Below are 12088 nucleotides of genomic sequence, written 5' to 3'. Positions count from 1 at the left end.
TGTTAGCTTTCATAAGTCGAGGGACAGAGTTTAAGAGTAGCGGGGTAATGATGCAGCTCTATAAAACTCTGGTTAGGCCACACTTGGAGTACTGTGTCCATTTCTGGTTACCTCACTATAGGAAGGATGTGGAAGCATTGGAAAGGGTACAGAGGAGATTTACCAGGATGCTGCCTGGTTTAGAGAGTATGCCCTTTGGAAAGCCACCTCACACTGCTTTATCCATTGCCATTTCTTCCTGAGCTGTAGTAATGAGTTCAAGTGGTGGAATACAGTAACCAGGTTTGGCAGCAACCTGTTATAGTAATTGATAAATCCTAAGATGGACTGAATTCTCTCAGCACACGTGTAATCCTTGTGCATCAATGGGGTAACTACAGTAAGTGAAGCTTAGTTTAAAGAATTCACACTTGATGCATTATGATCAGAGATTAAGGGAGCTAGGGCTTTACTCTCCGGAGAGAAGGAGAATGAGAGGAGACATGATAGAGGTATACAAGTATTAACAGGAATATATAGAGTGGACAGCCAGCGCCTCTTCCCCAGGGCACCACTGCTCAATACAAGAGGACATGGCTTTAAGGTAAGGGGTGGGAAGTTCAAGGGGGATATTAGAAGAAGGTTTTTTACTCAGTGGGTGGTTGGTGCATGGAATGCACTGCCTGAGTCAGTGGTGAAGGCAGATACAGTAGTGAAATTTAAGAGACTACTAGACAGGTATACGCAGGAATTTAAGGTGGGGGGTTATATGGGAGGCAGAGTTTAAGGGTCGGCACAACATTGTACCGTACTGAGCTATACTGTTCTATGTTCTATGTTCTAAATTAGAACTAGTTTTTGTTGCTATCTACAACTTGAAGTTGTTTTAATTTTTCTTGAAGGTCTGCTAATTTTTGTGCATTGATTTTTTTCAGGTGAGTGGTAATGGAAATAATTTTCCCTCTCAGTACAGATTTCAATGTATCCCATAAGATCGCTGGTGATGTTTCTCCTGTGTCATTATGGTCTAAGTATTCTTTGATTTCTCCCCTTAATTTCTCCATTACTTTCGGGTCACATTTCACCTTTTCATGAGTGTCCTGCCAGAGTTCTGTGATGAACTACAGCCACATTTGCAACATATCAGGGCTAGAATTAAGTTCCCAGATTAAACTAGTTAATAGTTGTGCTGAATTTCTGTGCCCCTGACTCGATCATTCCAAGCTGATACTAAACAGTATAACATATTCTGAAGTTCACTGTTGCAGATAGGAACTTATGGGTATTGTCTGCTCAAATAGAGTCCAGTTTTATGCCTTTTGTAGAGATGAGCAGTGTTGAGCAAAGGGATTTTCCAACAGAACAAGAAATATTAACACCATCAATATTGCATTGAAGGTTCTACAATTCAAAAATTTTATCAGTTCTTCAAGGTACAACTTACACACAATTGCAATAAAAAGATAATTATGGTCAACCCTTCCCTATCCGATATATATCATGACATTTTGGTGCAACAGTCCACTGCACGTGCTATTTCTCAAGAACCAGTTCAGACAAAATAAAGAGAAGGATGTGGCAGATCAAAAAAGGAGTAAGATGAAAGAAGAAAGAAGCCAATCCTCTACCAACCAAAACAGCAAAGGCAGAATGTGTCTTTAGTTAAGAGAAGCCTGATTAGAAATGATATTATGCAAAAAATGAAGCTGTTTATATCAGACTGCAGCAGAATCTGAATAAAGTTTAAAAGTCGACTGATAAACGGTAGGCAGACAGAATTCATGCAATATTTTTATCTTTAAACATGTTCAGTGGTAAGTTGCAAGGTTAAAATTTGTCACTGACCTATACCTATTTTTGAAACAATCTGATGCATGTGGGGTACAAAGGATTCAGTAAAGTGCGATCAGTGCATACTTATTATGTGAACTACTTAAAGGAGCAAATTGAAAAAGGTGAGGAGACCACAGACATCCGAGGGAATACACAAATAAACCTTTAAGGGTAATATGACAGGCTGCAAAGAGCATTAAAAAGACCTTTGGGTTTTTAATTAACGCAACATACATCAAAGTTGCTGGTGAACGCAGCAGGCCAAGCAGCATCTATAGGAAGAGGAGCAGTCGACGTTTCAGGCCGAGACCTTGGGTTTTAATTACAAGCTTGGAGTACGAGGCAAGAATTTCATTCTAAATTATCATAAAACAAGAGTTATACGCTAGGATTACACAATAGACAGGATCTCAATGCCTTGAAGAAATACAGCAGGGATTTTACTGAAATGATCATCAATTTTACCCAAATAATGAGTAAAAAATGTAGCAAGACCAGAGAAGCTAGATTTGCTTTCCTTTACAACAAAAATAATTAAAGGGATACGTGATTCAGATGCTCAAATTCATGAAAAAAAATTATCAAAGTAAATGAGAAAAGTTACTTCCAATGACAAAAAAGTCAGCAACCTATTTTGAGGTACTTGACAATAGAACCTGAGATTGATGAACAAAATCTTTTAAGCTGCAGCATATTAATGTGATCAGTAATGTTTGAAAGGACGGAAGAAGCACACTCAATACAAACTTGCAAAAGGGAATTAGATAAATTCTTGAAGGGAAAAAAATAGGGCAAAAAACAAAGGAGTAAAAAGATTTGGATGACTTTTTCAAAAAACCAGCACTGACATCATGGCCTTCTAGAATGTCTCTTTCTGATTTGTATTGTTTTATGATTCTATATCACACATAGGATATTTCAAATTAGAAAATCAAAATTAGAATCCTAAACAATACAACAAAATATTTTACCTGAAACTTATCCAACGTTGCTGCCAAGCGTTTGAACAGATCTTCTGCTTTACTATAAACAGTGATGAAACCTTTTGCATTTCTCTCAATCATAGTAACAAAGATTGAATCTTCACCAGGTTCACTTACTCCCTTGAAATGATTTGGAATAGAAATAAACTTTTTCATTTCTCTGTAGTATTTTGCTCGTATTTCTTCAAATGATGGTCTAAATTGCAGCCTTCCTTGTCTACAAAGAAAATAATAAAGAAACATAAATCGTTATTCCAAACAGAAGGCACTTGGAAATAAGACAAAACTTAAACTCAGTTTATGCTGTACGTATTCATTTGTTTCACACTAGTACAAAATGGGCAGAAGGAAGTTCACCACTTGATACCACAACATGTTAAACACATCTCCAACGAATGACCCTGGTGTTTCCAATAAACCAATATCTGCTAAAAGTGGTGATATTTCTCAATAGCCAACAGTATCAATAAGTAGTTCATATTCCTTCCTCTCCCTCTCTCTTCTTTCATGTGCAATTTTAAGGAACAATTTCTGAAGCAACAGAACCTTACAGGACCGCTGACAATGCATTTGTCAGGTTCTCACCCATGCCTGTAGCAAACTGTGAAGAAAACCATTTGATCTAAGGGATCAGTCAATATTCAGTGTCATTTCATTCATTCAATTACATTGCTGATCCAATGATAGTTTTCCTGAGATGTCTGATGTGCTATCCACTTCCCATATTATAAGTGCTGTGAATGTTCTGACATATATGCAATGTTCCTTAATTTGATTATTCTATCTTTTTAAGCATTGCTCTTAATCACCATCTTCTCCTCCAAAATTATTGTAAAACCTTTAATGGTAATCACTTCCAATTTACTTAACATTGTTACAATAACCCACAAAGCTTTATATCTCTCCTATTCATCAAAAATGTTAGACATTCCTGTTATGTCTTGTAACTTCAAAAGCCAATAACCGAAAGCCGGGGTTACTTACTTTTCTTTTAGTGAGCTGCTCACATATGATGTGGTGGCGAAATGGCATATGCTATTCACATACTTCTTACATATAAGCCACAATGAATTACATGAACAAGCAAAGAATGCTTAATCAAACAATATATTTCCAATATTACTCAAATATGACTGCAGTAGTAAATACACTACTCTCCTCCCTACTTAGCTATAAACTCCAACTCAATATAGAATATATCTCAATTTATATACATTGCATACATTTTAAATAAATATATACACACACGCATACACACACATACATAAATACACACACAGTATACTATATAATACAACTATATAAAACAATGAGTTGTCTTGTTATGTCTCCCCTCTCGCAGTTAAATGGTGACAGCTCTCTGTCCCTTTATTGGGGGGGGGGGAGAAGAGAGAGCAAGAGAAAGAGAGAGAGAGAGAGAGAGAGAGAGAGAGAGAGAGAGACTGACTGGTATGTCAAGTTATCAGGCGAATTATTAGTTTTTGTTGTACTGCAGATCATGGTCTTCCTTGGGAGGCTTTGCTATTGCTTGCTTGGTAGTTGGAGGGTACTAAGGATTTTTTTTTGCTGAAGTAAGTGGGGGTGGGGGACGGTCATTGCTTTGCTGCTGCTTTTGTGTGGGAGGGGGAAGTAGGAAAGGCTTGGGGTTCTAACATTTTTAGTCACTCATTCTGTGAAACTGTTTTTGTGGATGTCTGCAAAGAAGAAGAATTTCATGTTGTATATTGTATACATTTCTCTGATATTAAATGGAACTATTGAACTATATAGACATCCTCATCATAGTAAGCTTTAAATTGCCCCATTCAGGCCTAAAGAATTAAACATTTTGGAGATGTCTTACCCTTGTGGAATAAAGTCTTTCCTAACAAGGTGGGGGGGGCGCGTCACTCTGCTTGGTAGGTGAGACATGTACCTGTGAAATAACCTCTGGTTCTGGGGCTTACTTCATGGTGATTGTAGGAGTTCACTCAGGGACAGCAGGAAGTGGTTCTGACAGCTCTGGATACCTTTCCTCTCATAATTGACTCTGCTCTCCTCAACTGATCATTGTGTTGCCTGAGATGACATCAGACATACTGTATATGGGAGTGGTCCAGTTCTGTCCTTAATCTTTTTGAGTACCCACTTTTAATCACTTCTATAATCCCTCGCCATGACTGCTCCTCCATTGGTGAAACATCAAACCTCCTTGTTTGAGGAACCATCAATTTATCTCAGTTCTTTTTCCAGCATCCTCCTGAGATTGGGTTTGAGCGGATCCAAGCATCAGTGCAAGGGACAACCCAGGAACAGCATAGCTAGTGAGTTGCTGTTTGTGGAGTGTGCCTGCATTGTGATATGCAAGAAGGAAATTAGCAAGTTTCTAATTCAGTGTCAGTGTAGTGTGTTCTGCTGACATTCCTCACAGTGCATTCTTTAGACTCTGGACAAACCTTTCCGCCAAGCCATTTGTAGCTGGGTACAGTGGAGATATAATGTCTTATTCCATTCATTTTCAGGAATGATTGAAACTGTTCCACAACAAATTGTAATCCATTGTCACTGACTAAGTGTTCTGGAATACCAGTCCCTGAGAAGAGGCTTCTCAATACATTCACACTGTGCAAGGCTATTGGGAACACTTCTGGCCACTTTGTAGCTGCATCCATTACTACCAAGAAATTTGTGTCTATGAATGGTCCGGCAACAGCCACATCAATCCTCTGCCAGGTCAAATGCGGCCATTTTCTGGAGTGGAGAGGCACTGCTCTTGGCATCTTCTGCACGTGTTGACATCCTGAACAGTGTATGGCAAGCTGCTCAATTTGCTGATCTATCCCAGGCCATCAGACAAAGCTTGGAGCCAGTGTTTTCATTTTGACCATGCCTAGATGACCGGCATGTAGTTCCTCCAACACTTCAGCTCTTAGCCTAGATGGTATGACATTCTCAATCACCTCATAAGGCAACCACTGGCAAGGGCAAGTTCATCCCAATGGTGGTAAAAATGGGGGAACTGAAATTTCTGCTGCACATTCCAGCCATGTTGGGTAGCCATGCAGACCTGAGACAGTGCAGAGTCTTTTCTGGTTTCCCCTTGAATGTAATAGAAAGACTTTTGATTTGCATTAGGGAAAATGCATCAAGAGAAGTGTCCTCTTCTGTAAATGTTTCAGGTATTTCCTTTTCCAAAGGTAAATGGGATAATATATCAGCATTTCCATGATTAGTTCTATGATTAGTCATCTTTTTGAATTTGATCTTGAAATTGTGTCCTCCAAAAAACAGAGCCCACTTCTGCATCCGTGCTGTTGCTGTTAGTGGAATACCCTTCTGTGGATTGAAAATGGACACCAGGGGCTTATTAACACTAATGAGGGTAAACTCTCCCATACAGTAACTGGTTGAAACTTTTTAGACTCAAGGCCTCTCTGTCAATCTGTGTGTGATTTTTCTGTGCAGCGGTAAGGGAATGTAATGCAAAGCATTTACTTCCTTCACTCATAACATGTGACATGACAGCACCTATACAATAAAGCGAGGTATCACAGGCAAGCTTCAATGTATGATGTGAATCACAATGTGTGAGTACAATGTCTGATGTCACCATTTCCTTTGCCCTTTGGAAAGCCACCTCACACTGCTTTATCCATTGCCATTTCTTCCTGAGCTGTAGTAATGAGTTCAAGTGGTGGAATACAGTATCCAGGTTTGGCAGCAACCTGTTATAGTAATTGATAAATTCTAAAATGGACTGAATTCCCTCAGCACACTTGTGTAATCCTTGTGCATCAATAGGGTGACTGCAGTAAGTGAAGCGTGGTTTAAAGAATTCACACTTGATGCATTATGATCAGAGATTAAGGGAGCTAGGGCTTTACTCTCTGGAGAGAAGGGGAATGAGAGGAGACATGATAGGGGTATACAAGATATTAAGAGGAATAGATAGAGTGGACAGGCAGCACCTCTTCCCCGGGGCACCACTGCTCAATACAAGAGGACATGGCTTTAAGATAAGGGGTGGGAAGTTCAAAGGGGATATTAGAGGAAAGTTTTTTACTCAGAGAGTGGTTTGTGCATGGAATGCACTGCCTGAGTCAGTGGTGAAGGCAGATACACTAGTGAAATTTAAGGGACTACTAGATAGGTATATGGAGGAATTTAAGGTGGGGGGTTATATGGGAGGCAGGGTTTAAGGGTCAGCACAACATTGTGGGCGGAAGGGCCTGTACTGTGCTGTACTGTTCTATGTTCTATGTGTCATACTCCAAGCCCATAATCTTCTAATCTTTTTAACACTATCTTGAGATTTTGGAGAAGTTCCTTGTCATTCTCACCGGTAACAATGATGTCATCCAGGTAACACAGAGTCTTGGACAGCCTTGCACCACCTGGGTCCATAGCTTTCTACCAGAGTGCAGGTGAAGATGCTACTCCAAAAATAAGCCTATTATAGTGATAAACCCCTTTGTGAGTGTTTATGGTGAGAAACACTTTGGCCATTTCTTCCATCTCCATCTGTAGGTAGGCCTCAGCTAAATCCACTTTTCTGAAGTGTTTCCCCTCCAGAAAGGTTTGCAATGTATCCTCTATCTTAGGCAGAGGTATTGATCTATTCACAGTACTGGGTTGATGGTGACATTAAAATTACCACAGATCCTGACAGACCCATCCATCTTGGTTACTGGGACCAATGATGTTGCCCATGGGCTCCATTCAACCTTAAAAATAATTCCTTCAGCTTCCATTCAATCTAACTCACTAGCTACTCTTATCACAGATCGTATAAGGAACCAGATGAGCTTTGTAATTCTTAGCTTATTTTCACTTAACACTATTATACTTTTGATATGTTTGAGTTTTCCAGTGCCACCCTTGAACACTGCTGTGGCATCATCCAGTACTACTTCTTAATTCACTTTCAGTTGACTCTATTGCAGGGGATGTGGCATGCAAATTGTGGATGGATCTCCAATCCAGTTGTAGTTGTCTCAGCCAATCATGGCCCCATAATGCTGGCCCTCCTGTTTTTACCACATACAAGTCCAATGTGGCTTATTGGTTGTTGTATTCCACTGTTAAAAATGGCACTCCCACATGACTTATCGTTTCTCCAGTACAAGATCTCAGTTTGATATCTGCAGGTTTCAGTTTAGTATCTTCGAAATGCCTTCAAACTCAATTTGTCGAATGACTGAAACAGCCAAGCCAGTATCCAACTCCATTTTAATTAATTTGCCATTCTCTTCTGATGTAAGCCATATGCCTGTCTCTTGTTAGTTTTCACATGGTAAATCTCAAGGCTAAACAGTCTGGTATTACTCTCACCACAATCAGATTTTTCATCAACAGCATGCAGATTGAAACTGCAACTTGACTTATCTTCAAACAACAGGAATTCTGCAGATGCTGGAAATTCAAGCAACATACATCAAAATTGCTGGTGAACACAGCAGGCCAAGCAGCATCTGTAGGAAGAGGTGCAGTCGACGTTTCAGGCCGAGACCCTCGTCAGGACTGACGACCTCTTCCTACAGATGCTGCTTGGCCTGCTGCGTTCACCAGCAACTTTGATGTATGTTACTTGACTTATCTTTTTCTGTTCCCTGAGCAGTCTATTTATTTTTGTCTGCCTGACATGCTCTTTGTATGTGTTTGTACTTTGTTGCTTTTTCTGCAAGTTTCACCTTTAAACCTGCAATGGACTGGCATATGTGAGCCCCTGTCACAATGGTAACAAAATTTGTTTGGCCAAACAGGCTTCTGTTTAGACATTGCCATGTTGTTCATGCTCACTGCCATTCCTGACTGCAACTCAATTGTGCCTCTGACTGCTGTATCCATTGATACAACAATTTCCACTGCTCTCTTAAATGTGAGCTGTGTTTCAGTTAGGAGCCATTTTTGAATGCCTTCTTGTAAGATTTCACAAACTAAACTATCTCTCAACCCTTCACTGAACTGACAATGCTCGGAAAATTTCTTCAGTTCAGCCACGTAAGCTGAAATGGACTCCCTTTCCTTTTGATTCTGCTTATGAAACCTAAAAGGTTGGCAATCAATAATGGTTTTGGTTCTAAATGTTCCTTCCTGTATTACATTCACAATATCAGCACAGCTCATTTCAGCTGGTTTGATTGGAGTTGTCAAACTTCTAAGAAAACTGTATGCTTTTCTGCCTATTACACTCAGCAACACTGGCACTTGCTTTTGTGGTGAAAAAGACATTGGTTACGTCTTTTGCTTCAAAATACTGCTCAATTCATTCAGTATACATAAAACAGTTATCTGGTGTGCAATCAAATATGTCTATCTTTCCGATGTAGCCATTAGATGTTATTAAAAACATCTCTCTCCCTCCTTCCGAAGAAAAAAACATACTGCACAGATTTTTTTTTAACTCTTAAGTCTCTCTCCTCTTTCGAAGAAAAACATGCTGCACTTCAACAGGTAGATAGTCATCTTAGGTTAGTTTTAAAACTATCTGGCAACCACTGTTATGTTTTGTAACTCCAAAAACTTATCAAAGGAAAAGTACAGGAGCTGAGGATACAAGACTACATACTTTGTTTTTAGTGAGGCCCTCACATATGATGTGATGTTGTAATGACATATGCCATTCACGTACTTCCTACACATAACCCATAATGATTTATGTGAACAAAGAATGCTTAATCAAACAATATATTTGCTATGTTACTCGAATATTACTCAAATATTTAATACACTGCAATTCTACAACATTGCAAAAACAAAGGAGCTGGTTATGGACTACAGAAGGAAAGGAGACAGGCTAACCCCTGTTGACATCAATAGACCTGGGGTTGAGAGAGTGAACAGCTTTAAGTTCCTCGGCATAAACATCACCAAGGATCTCACGTGGTCTGTACATACCGGATGTGAAAAAGGCACAACCGCGCCTCTTGCACCTCAGATGGTTGAAGAGATTTGGTAGGGCCCCCCAGAATCTAAGAACTTTCTATAGGGACACGGTTGAGAGCACCCTGACTGGCTGCATCACTACCTGATATGGGAACTGTACTTCCCCTCAATCGCAGGACTCTGCAGAGAGTGGTACAGACAGCCCAGCACAACTGTAGATGTGAACTCCCCACTATTCAGGACACTTACAAAGATAAATGTGTAAAAAGGGCCCGAAGGATCACTGGAGTCTCGAGTCACCCCAACCACAAACTGTTCCCAGCTGCTACCATCCGGGAAACAGTACAGCAGCATAAAAGCCAGGACCAACAAGCTCCAGGACAGCTTCTTCCACCAGGCCTCAGACTGCTTAATTCATGCTGACGCAACTGTATTTCTATGTTATATTGACTATACTGTTGTACATAATATTTATTATAAATTATTATAATTACACATTGCACAATTGAACAGAGAGGTAACGTAAAGATTTTCACTCCTCATGTATATAAAGGATGAGGTGGCATTGACCTCCCACATCATGAAGACCCTGGAGAGACTTGTTCTGGAGCTGCTCCGGCCTATGGTCAGGCCACACTTAGATCCCCTCCAGTTTGCCTACCAGCCCCGACTAGGAGTTGAGGATGCCATCGTCTACCTGCTGAACCGTGTCTATGCCCACCTGGACGAGCCAGCGAGCACTGTGAGGGTCATGTTTTTTGACTTCTCCAGCGCGTTCAACACCATCCGCCCTGCTCTGCTGGGGAAGAAGCTGACAGTGATGCAGGTGGATGCTTCCCTGGTATCATGGATTCTTGATTACCTGACTGGCAGACCACAGTACGTGTGCTTCTGCCACTGTGTGTCCGACAGAGTGATCAGCAGCACTGGGGGTCCACAGGGGAATGTCTTGTCTCCCTTTCTCTTCATCATTTACACCTCAGACTTCAACTACTGCACAGAGTCTTGTCATCTTCAGAAGTTTTCTGATGACTCTGCCATAGCTGGATGCATCAGCAAGGGAGATGAGGCTGAGTACAGGACTACGGTAGGAAACTTTGTCACATGGTGTGAGCAGAATTATCTGCAGCTTAATGTGAAAAAGAATAAGGAGCTGGTGGTAAACCTGAAGAGAGCTAAGGTACCGGTGACCCCAGTTTCCATCCAGGGGGTCAGTGTGGACATGGTGGAGGATTACAAATACCTGGGGATACGAATTGACAATAAACTGGACTGGTCAAAGAACACTGAGGCTGTCTACAAGAAGGGTCAGAACCGTCTCTATTTCCTGAGGAGACTGAGGTCCTTTAACATCTGCCGGATGATGCTGAGGATGTTCTACGAGTCTGTGGTGACCAGTGCTATCATGTTTGCTGTTGTGTGCTGGGGCAGCAGGCTGAGGGTGGCAGACACCAACAAAATCAACAAACTCATTTGTAAGGCCAGTGATGTTGTGGGGATGGAACTGTACTCTCTCACGGTGGTGTCTGAAAAGAGGATGCTGTCTAAGTTGCATGCCATCTTGGTCAATGTCTCCCATCCACTACATAATGTACTGGGTGGCACAGGAGTACATTCAGCCAGAGACTCATTCCACCGAGATGCAACACAGAGCGTCATAGGAAGTCATTCCTGCCTGTGGCCATCAAACTCTACAACTCCTCCCTTAGAGGGTCAGACATCCTGAGCCAATAGGCTGGTCCTGGACTTATTTCATAATTTACTGGCATAATTTACATATTACTATTTAACTATTTATGGTTCTATTACTATTTATTATTTATGGAGCAACTGTAACGAAAACCAATTTCCCCCAGGATTAATAAAGTATGACTATGACTATGACTAATAAAGTCAATTCAATACTTGTACTTTTTCTTTTAGTTTTCCATTGAACTTTACCACTATTCTTTGTCCAGTATAACTAACTTTCTTCGCAGTTTGAGTTCTATTTCTTAGCAGTACAAATAAGTTTTGTAATAGGAAAATCCAGGATGGTCCTTTTTAGCCATTTAAAATAGACCTTAAATATAAAATTTTAGTAACTCTTCTGCTTTTCTTTCTCTTAAGAAACAGAATCATGTACTTTGCAGCTAAGCCTGCAGAAAATAAGACATTGTTTTTCATTGCAACAAAACTGTAATTGGAAAAAGCATTTCTGATGCAACCCAGCACTTAATTAGCACAAGGTAAGTATCTGAAATTAATATATGGTAAGGCTGCAGAGCCTGTAGAATCAATTGTCTATAAAATGCTTTATGAAGCCAATCAAATGTTAAAATGAACATTGTTGGCTGCTGTTTTCCTTCCCACTGCCGGCCATTTGTTTTTGCAAAGCGACCTTTACAGATAGGACACAGTTGATTGACCGCAGGGCTCTTGGCAGAACA

The 12088-nt window shown here is 40.4% G+C and overlaps 1 protein-coding gene across 5 annotated transcripts in view; it reads right to left on the bottom strand.

Annotated features, from left to right (window-relative positions):
* The window catches only part of dync2h1 (dynein cytoplasmic 2 heavy chain 1), a 493185-nt gene that overhangs the window by 412332 nt on the left and 68765 nt on the right, over positions 1-12088 (bottom strand). For all 5 annotated transcript variants that reach the window (XM_063054085.1, XM_063054084.1, XM_063054086.1 and 2 more), the window contains exon 19: positions 2784-3012. In XM_063054085.1, coding sequence (XP_062910155.1) covers positions 2784-3012 — 229 coding nt within the window. The remainder of the gene's footprint in view (positions 1-2783; positions 3013-12088) is intronic.

The sequence above is a fragment of the Mobula hypostoma genome, chromosome 7, assembly GCF_963921235.1.
Source record: "Mobula hypostoma chromosome 7, sMobHyp1.1, whole genome shotgun sequence".
NCBI classification, from domain to species: domain Eukaryota; kingdom Metazoa; phylum Chordata; class Chondrichthyes; order Myliobatiformes; family Myliobatidae; genus Mobula; species Mobula hypostoma.
Note: the sequence above shows the minus strand (reverse complement) of the source record. Positions and strands in the feature narration are given on the sequence as shown.